The sequence below is a fragment of the Balaenoptera acutorostrata genome, chromosome 20 (assembly GCF_949987535.1).
Source record: "Balaenoptera acutorostrata chromosome 20, mBalAcu1.1, whole genome shotgun sequence".
Classification (NCBI taxonomy): Eukaryota; Metazoa; Chordata; class Mammalia; order Artiodactyla; family Balaenopteridae; genus Balaenoptera; species Balaenoptera acutorostrata.
The window spans coordinates 47,783,168-47,802,940 of NC_080083.1; the positions used below are offsets into that span (position 1 = coordinate 47,783,168).

The window sequence follows — 19,773 nt, forward strand, 5'->3', positions numbered from 1 at the left end:
TTGGCCTTGTTCTCACAGCCCCATGTCACAGCTTTATGTTCATAATAAGCCCTTGGCTGCCCCTCCTTCCGTTTATTCTGGATAAGAACGCTGTTGAACTCTCTTTCCTCAGCTCCACCAGCCTCTTCAGAGCCCCTTCCCCACCTGTTTCCTTATTGAATTGTTTGCATTTCAGTTTTGAATACCATCCATTCCTCTGGTGATAGGAACAGAGATTCTTTTTTTTTAAGCTGTTAATGTGATATATTTTTTTCATTTTAATGACACGTTGTTTTCTTTCTAATTTTACAAGCAATACACGTTCACTTCAGACAGCTAGAAAATACATAAAAGCATAAAGTAAAAAATAAGTCACCCATAATCCCCACCCCTCAGAGAAACTACCATTAGCCTTTTGATGCATTTCATTCCAGTTTATATATATATGTATATACATACATACATATATATATACATATGGCAAGTGCTTATCTATCTATCTAACTATAATTTAGATATAATTGACTTACAACACTATGTTAAGGAACAGAGATTCTTAACCGTAAAAGTCCCTCATGAGTACATTTATGCTCTTTTTCCAAGAAGAGAATTTGTACTTTTCATCATATTTTCAAAAACGTCAGAGACCCAAAAAAGGTTAAGGACTGCTATTTGAGAGCCTTTGTGGGATTCTGTTTATCTTCCCTCTGAATGTTTTGACATTGCATCTGCTGTGGCCAGCCTTCCTCCGGGCTACCACGATCTCTAAAATAGCACATCGCCTTCTCTCAGGACCCTCTTCACTTCCCCCTCTCCCACAGCCATTCCTTGGGTCACACTTAGGTTTAGAGAGGCAGTTCCACCTTTTACTTTTACTCCCTCTGTGGCCCTGCTTGTAGCTGAATAAGCATTGCTACCACACCCCTCTGAGTCTTGCTCCGGACTCTGCTGAACCCACGTGGGTGTGCACCCCCCAGCTGGAGCCGCGGGCGCACAGGCTCACCACATCCCCGTGGTCCCTTTGGCTCCTCTCTCCTTGATCCGACTCCGATGGCCTCCGCTGGGCTTCCTCCCTCAGACGGGTGGGTTCCCTGTGGATATGAATCTTCTTGATGGTCTGCACTCACATGCCCGCTCTCCTACCAGTTTTTTGTTTTTTGTTTTTTTTAAATTTATTTTATTTTTGGCTGCATTGGGTCTTCCCTGTTGCACGCGGGCTCTCTCTAGTCGCGGCGAGCGGGGGCAACTCTTTATTGCAGTGCGCAGGCCTCCCATTGCAGTGGCCTCTCTTTGTTGCTGAGCACGGGCTCTAGGCGTCCGGGCTTCAGTAGCTGCGGCATGCGGGCTCTAGAGCGCAGGCTCAGCAGCTGTGGCCCATGGGCTCAGTTGCTCCGTGGCACGTGGGATCCTCCTGGACCAGGGCTCGAACCCGTGTCTCCTGCCTTGGCGGGCAGATTCTCAACCATTGTGCCACCAGGGAAGACCTCTCCTACCAGTTTTATCTTTCTTAGAACAGAGTCCGTTGTCGAATGGCGATGATTCCCATCTCACAAATTTTTGGTCATACCCAAAAGAGTATGTAAAACATCTTCATCATTTTGCATTTCCAGTTAGGAGATCATAGAAGGCTCTTTGGAGGAGGAGGGGCTGGCACTGAAACCGTGGAGAATGGGGGTGATTTTGATACACACTCATAGAAGAGAGCCATAGTTAAGAGTGTAGTCTCAGGGTCAGGATGGGTCTACACTCATGAGCTGTGTGACCCTGGGCAAGGTCTCCAAGCCTCAATTTCCTAATTTACAAAATGGGGGTAATAGGATTACTGACCTCATTTGGTTATTACAAGGATCCAATGCGTTAATCAATGTAAAGCACTTAAAACAGCACCTGTATATGTATAACTGATTCACTTTGCTGTACACCTGAAACTAACACAACATTGTAAATCAGCTATACTCCAATAAAAGTTTTTTAAAAATCTAAAAAAAACCCCAAAACCAAAACAGCATCTATAACATAGTAAGGACTCAGTTATTAACTCTGCAGGGGAGAAGGGTATTCTAGGCAATGGGTACAGCTCTAGCAAAAGAAGGAAAATGAAAGAACTATTATTCTTTTGGGAAATCCCCCAATGATAGACATACCCAGGAAACAGTGGAGAGAGAAATAACACTCATCATAATAGCAACTCCCTGTGCTGCATAATTACTCTGTGCTTAACACTCTTCCAAGTGCTTCATGTGCTTTGTATGGTTACTCTTCCCAGTGACTCCTCAAGGGGCAGATGCAATTATTTCCATTCTACAGGTGAGGAAACTGAGGCTGGTGGAGGCTAAGTAACTCCCATAAGGACACTCAGTGAGTGGGCAGAAGCTTCAGACCCACGTCTGCTCGTAAGCACCAGCTACAGTGCGCTTGCCTTCCACGGCCCCTCCAGGCTCTGCCCCATGCCCAGTCAAACCCATGCCCCCTGCAGTGGAAGTGCAGAGTCTTAACCACTGGACCACCAGGGAAGTCGCTTAGTTTCCTTTTGAAGTAAAGGACTCAAGGATACTCTGGAAGTCCCTCTCTTCTCTAAGGAGTCTGATTTCTTTTTCTCCCTTCTCCTCAAAACTTATCTTTATTTGGCTGTCGTGTATCATTCCAGCCACCAAATGTCCTCATGACAGGAGTGCACAAGGAAGTAGAAAGCCAAGCACCCAGGTTCCTTGGTGCAAACCTGCTAGCAGGTTAAAAGGAAAAAAAAAAATCAAACCAGCATGTAATAAAATCAAGGCAGAAAAACCGAGGTGATTTGGAATAAGGAAGTGACCAGAGATAAGAAGTCAGTGAGAGACCCTTCCCAGGGAACAGGAGTTTAAAATCTGACCTCAGAAAGAATGGGGAAGGCTGCTTTGGGCTCCAGCTGGTGAGGTGGAATGAGGGGCTGTTCCCCAGTGACCCCGGCCTCTGGTCCTCTCTTTGTGGTATCTGGGGCATCTGACTGAGATGAAGCTTGAGGGTTGTTGTGGGGAGAGGTGGAGCAGGAAGATCGTATTTGAGGGCAGAAAGGGGAGGCAGTGAGTCACTTGCGTGACATGACTTGCCGTTAAGGAGGACATGTTACTAAATTTCTTTTTTTCTGGGAATTTGGACTTGTTAGGAGTAGTCTTGCACTATAATCACTCATATTTTTTATTTGGTTTCATTTTCTAGCTTGATAAAGAATACAATGGAAAAATTGCCACACATAAATAGGGCAGGGACTTACGCTTTTTAACCCATGTAACTAATTTCATGTACCTTTGGCAGTTCTACCATGTGCTTCTCCTCCATCTTCTGCCATGCTACAATTAGTTTTTGAAGGACTTTGAGAGTTCTGTCCCCCTGCCTTAAAGGACACTCACGGTCACCTGCCACAGTGTCCCAAATGTCCATTATTAACCACCAGGCTCCTGATTATTGAGGGTTTGGGCTCTGAAACCAGAATGCCAGGGTTTGGAACTGAGGACTACAGTACACCAGGGAGTGACCTTGGGCAAAGGACTCTCCCTCTCTGCACCTCAGTGTCTTCATCTGTAAAATGGGGATAAAAACAACACCCATTTCATTCAGGGGTATTGTGGGGATTTTACAAGGTAATATTTATGAAGCATTTAGTACAGCACGTGGCACATAATAAACCCTCGATAAATGTTAGCTATGAGTTTGTCACCACTCTGTCATCTGAGCTTAATGGATTGCCCAGTAGAATTCTGAGGCAGTAGGAAATAGAGGTTCATTCTGTGATCTGGGCAAAGGAAACAGGGCATTCATTAACTAGGATGGTCCCAGTCAGAAGGTTTTACCATAGGCAAAATCCTCTGAACATTTAGGAGATGGCTAGAGTGTAGCGTTCCCAGGGAAGGGCCAAAGACACAGGGCCAGGAAGACAGGTGAGAGGTGGCTGCAAGTAACTATCCAGGGATGGGGAACGCAACCCTTGGGGTAGTCACAGGTGACTGAGCTCCTGAGGGGAGGAGACCGGAGCAAGAGGGGAGAAGGGTGGGGAGCCTGAGAGGTCGAGGTGCTCTCCTGCCAGGGGTTCTGGTTGGAGGGCACAAGGTGTGGGCTCTCCACTTCCACTCCTTCCTCAGACCTTGGGGCTTCCCAGTCCGGGCTGGGGATTGCAGGCCTTACTGGGTTGGAAGCAGCCAGAGCCTTGGGGAAGTGAGGCACGCTGCCGATCATACTCGAGCTCACAGTCACCCCACTCTGTGTCATCCTTTCAGGGAAAAGCTGAATCCCAGGGGCCCTCTGTTTGCCCCAGACCTTGGTCTAATGACGAGGTTCTTCCGGTGTAGTTGTCATATCTCAGGAGTCAGCTGGTCATGGCTGGTAACTTCTTGTAATCGTTAAGACAGGAAGTGGTCGGGACCTGGAAATAGAGCAGCGCTAGGGGGTAGGAGAGCAGGGAAAAGGCTTTTTCTGGAGGAAAGGCTCTGTGTGCCTTCTTGGGCTATGTGTGCAGAATTCCTGGACTTGGCCTGGGCTGCCGGGACCCTAGGGAAAACTTCTTTATGGACTTCCCAATTTAATCTCTTCCTTTATTCCAATAGGGATTTCTCCCACGAACATAGCAGTGCCCACCTGAAACATTTGGGGGTGTCTGGCAACCTATAGCCCCACTTATAGCAAGGGAGACAGTGGGTTGTAAAGTCTGACCGACCTGTTTCTCAATCCCTGCTTTGCCACTTACTACCTAGGTGCTCTTGAGCTAATTATCGCATTTCTTGGAGCCTCTGTTTCTTCACTTGTAAAATCAGAATTCCCATGCCTATTTTGTGCTGACTAAATAAAGTATGAAAAGATTCTTAACATAGTATTTTGTATATAAAAATTAAAAAATGGCAGCTAATATAACAACAACAACAAAGATAATAATTGTCCCATCACCCCATCTAACCTCAGTTCCTACCTCTGTAAAATGAGTTATTATGAGGATTAAGGGAGATGATCAATATTTGTAAAGAAGGCAGTATACAAAAAGAAGGATATTTGTTTTACTTTTTTTTTAAAAGGAATTCCTTTATTTTTATTTTTTATTTATTTACTTATTTATTTTTGGCTGCGTTGGGTCTTCGTTTCTGTGCGAGGGCTTTCTCTAGTTGCGGCGAGTGGGGGCCACTCTTCATTGCGGTGCGCGGGCCTCTCACTACCGCGGCCTCTCTTGTTGCGGAGCACAGGCTGCAGACGCGCAGGCTCAGTAGCTGTGGCACACGGGCTTAGTTGCTCCGCCGCATGTGGGATTTTCCCAGACCAGGACTCGAACCCGTGTCCCCTGCATTGGCAGGCAGATTCTCAACCACTGCGCCACCAGGGAAGCCCAGGATATTTACTTTAAAGAAGGGAGGTAGGTGATCTCCGCGTCTTACTCTTCCGCCATCTTGAAGCTCCTCCCAGGAACACGACTTCTGTAAACTTTATTTCCGTCAGAACCTGTCTCGCCAAGCCGTGGCTGGAAGAAGCTCTGGATACAGGTCAGGGGCACAGAAGGCGCTCTCAAATCCTAGTTCTCTCCCTCAGAAGGAAATCACACTCGGGGGAAAGGACCTGGGTCAGCAGCTCATCACAGTGAGGGGAAGTGGGGGTGAGGGGGAAGGGAGGTCATTTTCTGGCTGGAGGAGACCTGGGGAGCTAACCCTACCTGTTGGGCAGAACTGGGCTGAGGGATTGGGGAATGGATTCAGGCAGATTTGGGGGCCCATTGACTGGCCCCTGTTTCTACAGAGAAGCTGGAGTGGTGGCAGGGAACTGTGGATACTGCTGACACTGGCTGCACTGGGGGCCTCTCTGAGTCCTCAGAGGCCCAGAAGAAGGCCTCCCAGCCTCATGGGGTTCTAGACTCTAGGATTCCCCCAAAGCGATGGTTCTTAACATGTGGGATCACAGACCAGTTTAAGAAGCTAGTGAAAACTAAGGACTATTTCTGTAGAAAACATGTATCACACAAACTTTTGCCTATTAGAGGGGGTTCACAGATCCCTTGAAACTTATCCAAGGTCTTGGGGTGAAGAAACTCTGTCCCTGGCTTCAGGAGAGCCCTGATGCTTTAGGTGTTGGCAAGAAGAGGGGTCCACGAGCTTGGGACAATCTGGTAGTTGTCCCAGCAGCACTGACTATGCCAAGGATCAGCCGTGGGTTGGTACAGGGGCAGGGGGCCTGACTCAGAAGCTATAGCAGAGGATGGTCAGTTTGACCAGCAAGGACCATGCCCATAGCCTATAACATCCTCCTGCCTCAATTCAGCTCACCTCAACTAGCCCAGGGGGCTAGTGATAGGCAGCAACTATGAAGCAGTGGGTATATTGACTTGTAGGCAGAATGTGGGGATAGACTAGGAATCCAGCATAGATGAGTTGATCCTAAGGGGGAAAAAAAAGTTCACATTTATTGAATACTTATTACATGCTGGTCACTGTGCTAAGTGGTTTGCATTAATTCTTTCCAGTGAACCCCGATTTTACAGATGGGGAAACTGAGCCTTAGTGCAGTTAAGCAATTTGCCCAGGGTCACTGAGCTAATGAATAGTGGGGCTAGGATTCAATTCTTGGCCACCTGACTATTGTGCAGGCAATCCTTACTTTACTCTGTCTCTTAGGAAGGCAAGGAGGGTCTGAGAAGTCTAAAATACATGTCTGGAGGGGGAATTCCCTGGTGGTTCAGTGGTTAGGACTCTGAGCTTTCACTGCCGTGGCCTGGGTTCGATCCCTGGTTGAGGAACTAAAATCCTGCAAGCCATGTGGTGCACCACACCGCCCCCCCCCCAAACAAACAAACAAAAAAACATGTCTGGAGCCCAGCTGCAAGTTTGGATTCACTGAAGCAAGGCCCCAAGGAGGGCGACTGGGAATTTAGAAAGATGCCAGAGCAGGTATTTGGGTCCAGAAGCCAAGCAGCAGCTCTGTTATTAGAACGAGGCATCACCATGGCTTGGGGGTTGGATGGGGAGGGTGTCTGGATTGGTCTGAGATGGGGTGTGAGCAGTCATGTGATGCCTTCTGTGGGCACAGAGCTTGGATCCACCCTTGGCCAGGCAGTACTTTGTATGCTGAGCTGGGATGGAGAGTCCACGGGCTCTTACGTTTTCTTCTCAGCAGAGAAAGGTCTGGCTCACTTGAGGATGCACTCCCAGACAGAACTTGATTGTCTCAGGCCCAACTGGGCTCAAGCTCTAGGAGGGCAGGGCCTGGGGCTCTTCACTACCACATTCTCAGTATGCTGAGAATCACCTGGCACACAGCAGGTGCCCAATACATACTTGTGAATGAATGTGAAATGCCAAGGCTGAGCTCATCCCTCCACAACGTTGATAAAAATCTAGGGGTACTTTCTCAGACAGCTCCAAGCTATATCATTGTTTATTTTGTATTTTTTTATTATTATTATTTTTTAAATTTATTTATTTTATTTAGTTTTGGCTGCATTGGGTCTTCGTTGCTGCGCGCAGGCTTTCTCTAGTTGTGGTGAGCGGGGGCTACTCTTTGTTGCAGTGCGCAGGCTTCTCATTGCGGTGGGTTCTCTTGTTGTGGAGCACAGGCTCTAGGCACGCAGGCTTCAGTAGTTGTGGCACGCAGGCTCAGTAGTTGTGGCTCATGGGCTCTAGAGCGCAGGCTCAGTAGTTGTGGTGCACGGGCTTAGTTGCTCCGCGGCATGTGGGATCTTCCCGGACCAGGGCTCGAACCCGTGTCCCCTGCATTGGCAGGCAGATTCTTAACCACTGCGCCACCAGGGAAGCCCTATATCATTGTTAAGTCAGTGTGGACTCTGAAAAGCCCATTTCCTTTAAGCCAAAGGAACAGCTCTATCATCTCTCTCTCTCTCAATGGACAGAAGAGCCGCTGACAAATGTGTAGGAGGAGAAGATTCTGAGCCAATATACTTACTCTACACTCAGTCTCCTTCACTAGAAGAATGAATTTGCATTGATAGACCTACAATCTCTCCACAAATAATAACAATAATAAGAATACATTCCTCTGTGTTTTTCAGATTCCAAAGGCTTTCATATCCCTGGTTTCTAGAACCTCATAAATGTGTGTGTGTGTGTGTGTGTGTGTGTGTGTGTTGGGAGGGGGTAGAGTGGGTTTGGGGGTGAGGAAAAGGGCAGGGAACAGATAGTTACTTTTACAGATAAGGAAAATGTGTATAGAGAGGATTTGGCAACTTTTTTTTTTTTAAACAAGCTGATCGTGTTTTTTTTTTTTTAACTTTTTATTTTATATTGGAGTATAGTTGATTAACAATGCTGTATTAGTTTTAGGTATAAAGCAAAGTGATTCAGTTATACATATACATGTATCTATTCTTTTTCAAATTCTTTTCCCATTTAGGTTGTTACGTAATATTCAGCAGAGTTCTCTGTGCTATACAGTAGGTCCTTGTTGGTTATCCATTTTTAATATAGCAGTGTGTACATGTCAGTCCCAAACTCCCTAACTCTCCCTTCCCCCTGGTACCCATAAGTTCATTCTCTAAGTCTGTGAGTCTGTTTTGTAAATAAGTTCATTTGTATCATTTTTTTAGATTCCACAGATAAACGATATCATATGATATTTCTCTTTCTCTGTCTGGCTTCACTCAGTATGACAATCTCTAAGTCCATCCATGTTGCTGCAAATGGCGTTATTTCATTCTTTTTAATGGCTGAGTAATATTCCCTTGTATATATATACCATATCTTCTTTATCCATTCCTCTGTTGATGGACATTTAGGTTGCTTCCGTATCTTGGCTACTGTAAATAGTGCTGCAATGAACATTGGGGTGCATGTGTCCTTTCGGACCATGTTTTTCTCCAGATATATGCCCAGGAGTGGGATTGAAGGATCATATGGTAGCTCTAGTTTTAGTTTTTTAAGGAACCTCCATACTGTTCTCCACAGTGGCTGTACCAATTTACATTCCCACCAACAGTGTAGGAGGGTTCCCTTCTTGGAGACTTTTTCAAGATCACCTAACTAGTAAGAGGTGGGGCAGGGACCTGAATCCAGGGACCTTCTGACTCTTAGTACAAAGGGGAAATAAGCACGACCTTGAAGGCAAGAGGTCCAGGAAGTGCCCACAAAAGTGTTTCCTCCAACTTATAGTGGTGACAATGAGGAACTGGATAAAAGTGGCCAAGGTCAATCAAGGAGCCAGATACTGTGAGTCTTGTTTTTTTTTTTTTTTTTTTTTTTTAAATTTTCCTGTTTCTACTGTCTCATCATAGACATTTATTTTTTGGCCACACTGTGCAGCTTGTGGGATCGTAGTTTCCCAACCAGGGACAAACCCGGGCCCTGTCAGTGAAAGCACCAAGTCCTAACCACTGGACCACAAGGGAATTCCCTCTTGCATCTTAAATGGATCTTGGAGAAGATCTATCTGTCATGCTTTGGATACCCCTCCATAGTCCTGTCACCTGGGGAGAATGGTACTTGGGCAAATCACAGAATAGACACTCAGATCCCCCAACATCGTTGTTCAATTAATATTTTATTAAAATTAACTATCAAGGGCTACTAAGAAGGTAAAAATAGGAAGAAATTCTTTTTTTTACTGAGCGCCTACTGGGGAATATAAAGATAATAAGCACTCAAGGATCTCACTGTCTACCACAGAGAGGTGACGGTGGAAGAGGTGGAGTTGGATAAATAAATAATCACAGAACTTCTGCTTCTGACTATGACAAAGTGACTGGTATGGGACTTGCCCTTCCACAGTAAACAACAATACATTTAGATAAAATATTTGAGAAACTGCTTTAGACATTGCATATGGCAAAGCAGAATTATAATCCTTGAGGGAAGGGAGACACATGAGATGAGCCCTACATCTGCCGAGCTTTCTGCCTGGGGGATCTTTCTGGACTGCAGTGCAAGAAGGTGGAGCCTAATAAGTGCATGATGGTCTCACTGAGGTGAAGTGCATAGATTACGGTTCAGGGCTGCTGAGGAAGCTGTGATTTGTGGGAAAGGCTTTTAGAGAGGAGGGAGTTGAACAGAGAGGTGCCCCCAGAAGTCTGCATGGGTGAGCTCCATGGTCTTTGGATAAGGGATGAGACTGCATCTGCACATGCACATGATGAGACTCTATAAGGCTTAGCAGAGAGCAGCTGAGAGCTGACGAGAACACTAGAGGTTGCACGTGGCTTAGAGATGTTGGAGTTTTAGCTCAGTCAGAATGAAAAGATCTCACTAAACAACTTGGGTACTTAGGTGATACAGAAAGTCCACACCTTAGGAGTAAGCACCATGTTCTACAGTAAAAAAAAAACACACCCTAAGACTAAGGATAAAATTTAAAATGACCAGCCCTGAAAAAGAATAAAACCAACCTGTCAAGATAACCTGCCAGTAATTTAATTGTCTAATAGAACAAAACTCAATACTCTTCAAGGGAAGACAATATACACTCTGAAATGAATAATTCACAATGTTTAGTACATAATCTAATATTACTATACATATGAAGAAGCAGGGAATTGGGACCCACCATTTAAAAAAAAAGCAATAAAGAGATACAGTTCCTGAGATGAGTCAGAATTAGCAGACTGAAATTTTAGTATAGTGGTTGTAAACATGTTTAAGGGCTTAAAGGAAAATATAGACATAATTATTGAAGATATGGGGAATATCTGCAGAGAAACTGAAACTATGAAAGACAAGCACAGGGAAATTCTAGAACTTAAAACACAATGTCTGAAAAATTTCATGGCTAGGCTTAACAGCATATTAGAGACTGCCAAAGAAAGGGTTTGGAAACTTAAAGAGGGATTACTATTTAACTGAAAAACAAACAAACAAAAAATGATTTAAAAAACCTGGAGCCTCAGTGGCCTGTGGGACAGTTTATTTTAGATAACATCTAAAATATGGGTAATTGGAGTTTCAGAAGGTAAGGAGAGAGAGAATGGGCAGAAAAAATATTGGAAGAAATAATGGCTAAGGAGTTCCTATATTTGGTGAAAAATAAACCACTTATATATCCAAGAGTCTCACCAACCTCAAGCAGGATATAAATATGAAGAAAACCACCTATTCATCTTACAGTCAAGCTGCTAAAAAACCAAAGATAAAGAGTAAATTAAAAGCAGCTAGAGTCAAACTGAGACAATTTGTGCAACAAAATAAATCATAGTATTGGATTATAACTCATAGAATAAAATAAATATCCATGAATTCATACTGATATAAATAAATAACTGAATTTTAAAAATGAGGAAGAAGGGGGCAGGTCTTCCTTACTATGGAATACCAATTAATAGCTGTAGAAGGAAAAATGGAAGTGGAAAATCACTATTAACCAAACATCACACTAACTAATTGCAATCAAGAACCGTTGATGGATGCTAAAATTAGTGGGTGAAAGTATGAAGAGAAACAGGATATTTGCATAGAATTGCAGTATTATATTCTCATAAAGTATTTACTAATTACAGAGAGCAAGAGCAAAATAGTTATTTTATAGTGAAGAAACCTGGCAGACAGCACCTTAACCATGTGACCAAAGTTAACACTGTAAGTAGTAAGTTGTATTGTCCTCATGTACCCCTTGGTATAATGTAATGACAAGGCACATACTTTTTGTGATATTCTTGTTTAGAATGCCTCAATACAGTCATGAGAAAACATCAGACAAACCCAAACTGAGGGTCATACTATACCATAACTGGCCTAATAATTGACACAAAAGTGTCAAGGTGATGAGAAGAAAAGGAAGACTGAGAAAATGTCATAGATTGAAGGAGACTAAGGAGACATGATAATACAATATGGGATCCTGGATTGGATCTTACACCAAAAAAAGGACATTAGTGGAATACTGGCAAAATTCAAATATTGTGTCTAGATTAGTTAATAGCATCATATCGATGTTAACTTCCTGTGTTCAATAATTACAATATGGTAATCCAAAATGTTAATAGTAGGGGAAACAGTGAAGAATAAAAGGGAACTCTCTCTAATATTTTTAAACTTTTCTGTAAGTGTAAATGATTAAAAAAAAAAAAAGCCAGAGGGAAAAGACAAGGGAACAAGAATGTAAATGATGGGAATTCCCTGGCAGTCCAATGGTTAGGACCCTGTGCTTTTACTGCCTAGGGCCAGGGTTCGATCCCTGGTCAGGGAACTAAGATACCAAAAGCTGCGTGTCGCGGCCAAAAATAAATAAATAATTAAATAAAATACAATAAATGATGGCTGACTTCTTATCAGAAACAGTGGAGGCCAGATAACAGTGGGACAACATCTTTAAAGTACTGAAAGAAAAAAAAAAAAACCCTGTTAACCTAGAAATCTCTATATAAGAAATATCACTGAAAATGAGGATGAAACAAATGAAAGTTGAGCACATCTGTTGCCAGTGAACCTTAATTACAAGATCTGCTAAAGAAAGTTCTTCAGGCTGAAGGGGTTGGAAATTTGGATGGCATGTTTGCTGGGCCAGTGCCCACCCCAAGTGGTTGGCACCAGCAGAGCTAGGCTGAGGAGACACCTAGGTGAATGGGAGACTGGTTATATATGTAAGGGAATTAAACACATAAGTAAATATCAAGGCAGAGATGTAACCAGGCTGTGTGATCTGGATTTTGCACCAGGGCAATGGCAACACTGTTGAAATGGCTAATGACCTAGAGGCCTTCCAGCAGCTAGGAGAGGTATATTGTGCTCAGGTCAGGAAGCCCATCTACCCATTGTGGGTTGGCTCCTCCCCTGCCTCCTTGCTAATTGCTAGTGACACTTCTGCTGATGTGTGCTATTCTTTTGGTGTATCCTAGTGTTTGGGAGGTCTGAGGAGGGAATGCCCATGTCTGCTGAGGGTGGGGCAGAAGGAAGGGGGATATCAGATAAGATTACATGGAAGAAGTGACATCTGAGTCTTTTTGAAAGAGAAGTGGAATTTTCCAGGTGGAAAAAGGAAGTAAGATCAGTCAGACAGAGAGGCATGGAGTGTTCGGGAATGCTAAGTGTCTTCTTGGGCTAGGATGGGAGATGAGGCTGGACATCTGAGGCAGGGCCAGTTCTCAGGTATCTCGTGTGTCTCAGGAGAGGGCTTAGGGAAGCCCAGGGGCAGCCTGAAAGCCTTTAGGGGAGCCCAAGAGCTGGAGAGATGTCCAAATCCTGCCTGATGCCTCAGGCCTTATTTTTTTTTTTTAATAAATTTATTTATTCATTTATTTATTTTGGGCTGTGTTGGGTCTTCGTTGCGGTGCACGGGCTTCTCATTGCGGTGGCTTCTCTTGTTGTGGAACACAGGCTCTAGGCGCACGGGCTTCAGTAGTTGTGGCACATGGGCTCAGTAGTTGTGACGCATGGACTTAGTTGCTCTGCGGCATGTGGGACCAGGGCTCGAACCCGTGTCCCCTGCACTGGCAGGCGTATTCTTAACCGCTGCGCCACCAGGGAAGTCCTCAGGCCTTGTTTTAAATCATCGTAGAGTTTCCCATTGAGGCAGCCTGAACCAGCCCCTGCCACTGGTGGCCTCCTGCTCGTAGCCCTAGCATTTTGCCCCTTTGAGCCTCCTGAAGTTTCCAGTTTGGGGAGGACCCAGAGAGCAATAGGTAGGATTTGGAGGAGGCAGGAGGCCTTTGAAGAGAGTAAGATAAAGCTCCAAAGCCTGTGAGTTTGAGTGGAGGTAGTATATTGACTGTGTCTTGAAACGTTTATCAGATACTTACCCTGTGCAAGCAAGTATTTGTAGAGAAAGGCCCTTTCTGGACATCAAGTGCTTACACAGCTTGAGATGTGGTCCTGTCCTCAAGAGGTTTACAGTTTACCTGAAAACCGAACCAACCCAAGATAAAAATTAGTGAATAATAAAGGACTAAACCGGTGCCTGGCACAGAGTAGGCATTCAACAAGTTTGTCAATTAAATGAATGTGTGAATGACCAAAACTCAAGGTACAGAGGGCAAGTGCCCAAGGAATTCAGGGGAAAGAGAAAGCCGCGTGGGTGTCTCCAGGGAGAAGTGCCACAGGCTCCTGGCTTTTCTAAGTATTCCAAGTGCCCAGCGCGCACCCTGGGACCAGGATGTCTGCGGAAGACGCGACCTCGACCCCCTCTCCGGTCCCAGTCTTGCCTTGCGTACCGGCCGGCCGAAGTGGCGAGAAACGAGCGACGGTTTCTCACTTCCCCCCATGCGGTGGAGGGTCCAGAAAAGTGCCAGAGGGGAGGAAGCGCAAGTCCACGGCCCGCCCCGTTGCGTCCCACCCCCTGCGTCCCCTCCCCTTCGGCCACGGGAAAAGCGGCCGCGGGCGCCGCTGCGAGCTGTGGGGCTGGAGGACGCGGCCGAGGCGGAGCGCGGCGGCCAGCGGACGAGATGCGAGCGCGGCCGCTGTGGGCCGCTGTGCTGGTGCTGGGGGCGCTGGCGGGCGTCGGCGTCGGAGGTGAGTGAGGCTCCCGCGCGGCGGGGACGCAGCTCTCCCGTGAGCCGCGCCGCGCGTCTTGCCGCAGCCAAGTGTGCAGACTTCGAGCGGGGAAACCGGGCGGGCGGGTCCTGCGCGGCTGCGCTCCGAGTGCGCGGGACCAGCCTGGGGCTGTCGGAGCCCGGAGCTGGGGACCTTCCGGGCCCCGCTGTGGGAAAGGCGAGAGGCTACCTAGGGGTGGGTGCTCCAGGACACCGAAGCCCTTAGCCAGGTTAGGCGGTCTCAACGTGCGCGGTGAGGTGGGCGCATCTCTGAGCCCCGAGTTCATGCCCCGGCTGCGCGCATCGCAGGTGGTCCCGGCCCTCCGAAGGCGGACTGGCTCTGGAAGCCAAGGCGAGCTGGGGCTTCCCGGGGCTGTTCCCGCGCATTGGCAGAGGGATGCGGTTGTAGCTTTTCGGATGAGAGTGTGTGCGCCCCCGGGTTTGCCGCTTACTCGACATTCCCCTTTCTCTTTGTGTACACTTTCTCCCAAGTTTCTGTTTGGGTTTTGCTTGGTGGCTCCCCGCGGGAACGATCCGGAGGAGGATGAGGGCTCTGCCTCCTACAGTGTCCCCGGGTGGCAGCGGTGCCTCTGCTTCCGGGACAAACCCAGCATCCGAAAAATCTCCACTGTATGCGAGCTGCTACGCCAGGGGTCCCTGGAGCTGGCTTGGCTCCCTGGCTTTGTCTCTCCTGCTGCTTCACACACTATCAGCTGCCAAGGCAGTTGGCATTCGGCCTCCTTGGTGCTGGGAGGCGCAGAGCAGAGCACAGCCCAAGGGTTGCTGCCCGTGATCTTTCCGAAGCCTGTGTGACCTTCCCAAGGAAAACTCTGGCTCCTGGTCGGCTGTGTTTCCCTGCAGAGGACGCACAAGTGTGCATATACCTACTTTTAGTGAAAAGGGTAGTACTCATTGTAAGGCAGTTTAGTTCCTGCAGAAGCTATTTTTTAAAAAGTAAGATTTATTGCTAAGGCCATTTCGAAGATAGCTATTCAGAAATACTTGATGACTTCCTTCAAGACTCGTGCATGTATAAGAGATTGTGCAGGACAGGGGAACAGCATCATTAAAAAAAACCACTTTATTGAGGTATGATTGACGTACAAAACGCTGTGTATATTTAATGTATATGACTTGAATTTGGAGATAAGTATACACTCAAGAAATCATCACCACAATTTATGACCCATAACTTGATGAAGGAGTTAGAGATAATATATAGGGGGCTGTTTAAGTTATTACTGCTGAAGCTTCCCATGTGACAGATGCTCAAACAGGTCAGCTGATGTCTTTAGCCTGCAGTGAGCAGCCTGATGACCATGGCATGGAATTATGAATCTCCAGCATTCAGCCCTGGGAGAGGTTAGAGCCTTGGTTCAGATGCTGTCTGAATGGAGAAATCCAGAGGCAATTCAGCTGTCTCCTACGGAGATGCCTGCTTCTATGAACTTAAAACATTTTTGCTTTTTTTTTTTTTCACATCTACAGCTTCCTGAATGTCAGAATGATTTCTGAATCTAATCATTATATTTTCTTACAGTTTTAGAAGTAAGTAAGGTAACACAAGATAGAGCCTAGCACTAATTGGATCAATTAGTGAAAATGAAGAGTATATTTGTTATTTTGGTGTCTCTCTCTCCACCCCTGAGTATACCTTTTGTCGATCTGGTTTTTTTCAATAATCTGTAGAGGTTTCCACTGCACTGACATACCTAAGTTTGCATGAAATATCCTCTTGGGGATCTGTTCACAGATTCATTGTTGTGATTGGGGTGATTCCAGAAGTGGTGATGGGTTGTACTGAGCTAGCCTCAGACTCCCTCTGAGAGGCAGGGTAGAGTCATATTTAAGAGCATGGGCTCTAGAGAAGACCTCCAGAGTAATAAGCCCCCAGTAAAAGCAGTTTCAACTGTAGTTAAATCCCCCATCTCAGTGTTGGGGGCTGGCTTGCAGGTAACATCAGATCCCTGGGAAGCAGATGCAGGATGAGAGTCGGAGAGCTATATTGGGATACACAGTGTTGAAGGGACAGAGATAGAACTGGGTGGGGGTGGCACAGAGAGGCCTCCCCAGAGTGGGAGAGTCTCGTATGGGGAATAGAGAGGTTGCTTGAGCGTAGACTTGAGTTTTGGAATTTATGTGCAAAGGTGATCTTTTTAGCTTCACTCAAGAACTCTTGGGTCTTGTGGCTTCCCCAAATATGGTTCTTTTTTTTTAATAAATTTATTAATTTTATTTATTTATTTTCGGCTGCATTGGGTCTTCGTTGCTGCACGCGGGCTTTCTGTAGTTGCAGCGAGCAGGGGCTACTCTTTGTTGAGGTGCGCAGGCTTCTTACTGCGGTGGCTTCTCTTGTTGCAAAACACGGGCTCTAGGCGCGCAGGCTTCAGTAGTTGCAGCACGCGGGCTTCAGTAGTTGTGGCTCGTGGGCTCTAGAGCGCAGGCTCAGTAGTTGTAGTGCATGGGCTTAGTTGCTCCTCGGCATGTGGGATCTTCCCGGACCAGGGCTCAAACCCGTGTCCTCTGCATTGGCAGGTGGATTCTCAACCACTGCAGCACCAGGGAAGCCCCCAAATATGGTTCTTTATTCTAATCTGAGACCTACTGAGTAACAAGTTTTGTTTGCTATCACCATCTAAATTGATTAGTTCTGAGCTGAGGTGCTGATTTCTCCTCCTGATTTATATCCTGGAAACTCTCCAACTGAACCTCTCTGTAGCAACCCTCGGAGCCTGGAGAGACATAGGAGGAAGCCTTGTTGGCTGGGGAAAGGGACAGCTATGATTTAAAGCCAATCAGATGTGGGTTTAATTCTTGATTTTGCCTCTTATTATCTGTCTTACTTTGGGCAAGTGACTTAGTCTCTTGGGTCCTCAGTTTCCTCATCTGTAAAGTGGAGGAAATAATACTCCTATGTTTGTGCCAATTAAATGAGATAAAGGCACAAAAAATGTTTTCAATAAATGGCATTATTCTTCCTGTCCTTGCTATGAATGTCATTATTCTTCCTATCCTTGGTAACTACAATGTATTGGAGGTAAGGCTGCTACTGCTTCGTGCATGAATACAATCCAGGTTCCTAAATGAGACCCATGGGATCCCTTTTCCCATGCCTATGTGACAGGGGACTCCTCATTTCAACCCATTCTGCATTTGTGGCTTGGCATATCTCAGCCGCTCCGTCGCAATAAGAATTCACAGAAGAGTCCCAGAGGAAGAGAGGCCCATACATTTGCTTTATCCATGAGAAAACCTTAAGTCCTGTCCCTGGGAAAAGAGGAAAGTAAAATACATTCACAGGTTTTGAGAAGAAGGACATGTCTATTTTGTTCGACACTCTATGCCCAGTGGCTGACACATAGGTGGGAAAATACGTACCTATGGAAAGCTATGAAAAGGCATCTAGAGGAGATGTGCCTTGCCTTAAGATACCCAATATTTGAATATCTGTATTCATTCATAGACGATCCTCAAGTGCTCCATCTGGGCATTCTGGAGGATATTAGAATACAGTCAAGACAATGAGTTCTTTGGGCATTTGGACCTCTATACTTTTGCACCATTTAGATCTCTGCTCTGAGGGTACTGGAAACTCAGGGGATCCTCTGTGAAGTGTCTGCTTTTTCCCCCACCTCCTGGGAGAACATACACAGGAGGGCAGCATTCTTCTTTACCGCCTTCAAAATTGTGAGTGTGAGTGGCCGAGGTCTCCTGGGCACAGCATAGTTGGGGCAAGGAGGCAACAGTGAGGAGGGGGAGTCTGGATATGACTCTGGAATTTCCTAGTAGAAATTCCCCCTCTACAACTCCCCACCCCACTCAGGATCTCTGGTTATCATCCCCTCCCAGCCCTAAGACTCCTTCTGCCCTTGTTGGCAGGGATAGCCAGGAAACATGCCCGCAGGAACCACAACTCATGAATCAGCAGACAGATAATTAACTGGGGGAATGACTGAGCGGCTTCAGGAATCAACCATTTGGCTTGACCCAGCCCCCTCTGCTGCCCACAGAGCTGGCCTGCTGCTTCACCCCATCGCCTCTTCTCTCTTCTCCTGACCCCTGGCCCTTTCTGAGTGGGACAATCATTGTGGCTGATGGAGCTCAGGTCACAAGTGGAAATGCAGGGGGAAGCAGGGAAATGACACTGCCTGTTCTCCCTGTGTGAACTGCTGGTGTTTATTTAAATGGGAGACTCTGCAGCAAAAATTTATAAAATCTGCCTTTCTCTGCATGCACACAGTATCACCAGGAACACTCTTTTCTTTATAGTTAGTTTATTTAGGTATAATTTATGTACTGTAAAATTCATCCTTTTTAGGTGTACAGTTCTATGAATTTTGACAAATGCTCACAGTCAAGTAACCATCAGCATAATCAAGATACAGAATATTTCCATCACCCTAAAGAGTTGTCTTGAGCTCCTTGTCAACAATTTCCTTTCCCCACCTTTATTTCCTGGCAGATCTGTTTCCTGTCCCTACAATTCTTCCTTTTACAGAATGTCATATCAATGAAATCATACAGTGTGTAGCCTTTCAAGTCTGGCTTTTTTCACTTAGCATAATGTGTTCGAGACTCATTCATGTTGTTGCGTATATCAGAATGCTAAGAGGTTTTCCCAGGCTACTCTGTCTTCCTCAGGTTCTGAGACAGTTACCCTGAAAGCAGGGGGCTATATCTGTTAAACCCAGATCCAGCTTTCAATTTCTAAATTTTGAAATTGGATAAATGCATTTGCAACCAGCACTTTTATTATCCTTGGTCCTAAAAGCAAATGTGGTCAAATATGGTATGTCACAATCTTTGGAGCTAGAAGCTAAGTAAACTGGGGCTATTCTACCTTTTAAAATTTGGGGTAGCATCTCTGAAGAAAACAACCCACCATAAGTCTTCCTTTCTGGTTTTCTTTCATGTTCCCACAAAAAGACTTCTCTTCCTCTCTGCCAGCATTTCTTAGTTCAGTTAGTAAAGCTATTTAAATATTAATGGGGCGAATGAGGTGATATATGCTCATTATATGAAAGCCACATATTGGAGAGTAAATGGCTGGTTCCCCTCTAATTCTGTTCCCCCCTAATGTTCACTGTTAATTAGATGGTGTGTTCTATTCATATTTTTTGTAAAATCTTGCATATGTAATAATTCTTGCATATGTAATAATGCAAGAATTATTGCATTATGTAATAATGTATGTAATAATTCTCATGGGTGTGTGTATTCCTTTACCTAAACTTGCATATGTAATATGTATATGTAATAATTCTCATGGGTATGTATATATGTAATAATTCTCATGTGTATGTCTATTCTTTTACCTAAACTTGTGTTACATTTTTTCAACTTACAAAAGCCACTTTTTTTGTTCATATAGAGAAAAACCCCTCAGG

General features: G+C 45.5%; 1 protein-coding gene across 1 annotated transcript in view; it reads left to right on the top strand.

Moving 5' to 3' along the window:
- The first annotated feature begins 14,245 nt into the window (after positions 1 to 14,245).
- The window catches only part of ITGB3 (integrin subunit beta 3), a 51,119-nt gene continuing 45,591 nt past the window's right edge, over positions 14,246 to 19,773 (top strand). Inside the window, exon 1 of the mRNA XM_007175805.2 lies at positions 14,246 to 14,366. Coding sequence (XP_007175867.2) covers positions 14,300 to 14,366 — 67 coding nt within the window. The 5' untranslated portion in view covers positions 14,246 to 14,299. The remainder of the gene's footprint in view (positions 14,367 to 19,773) is intronic.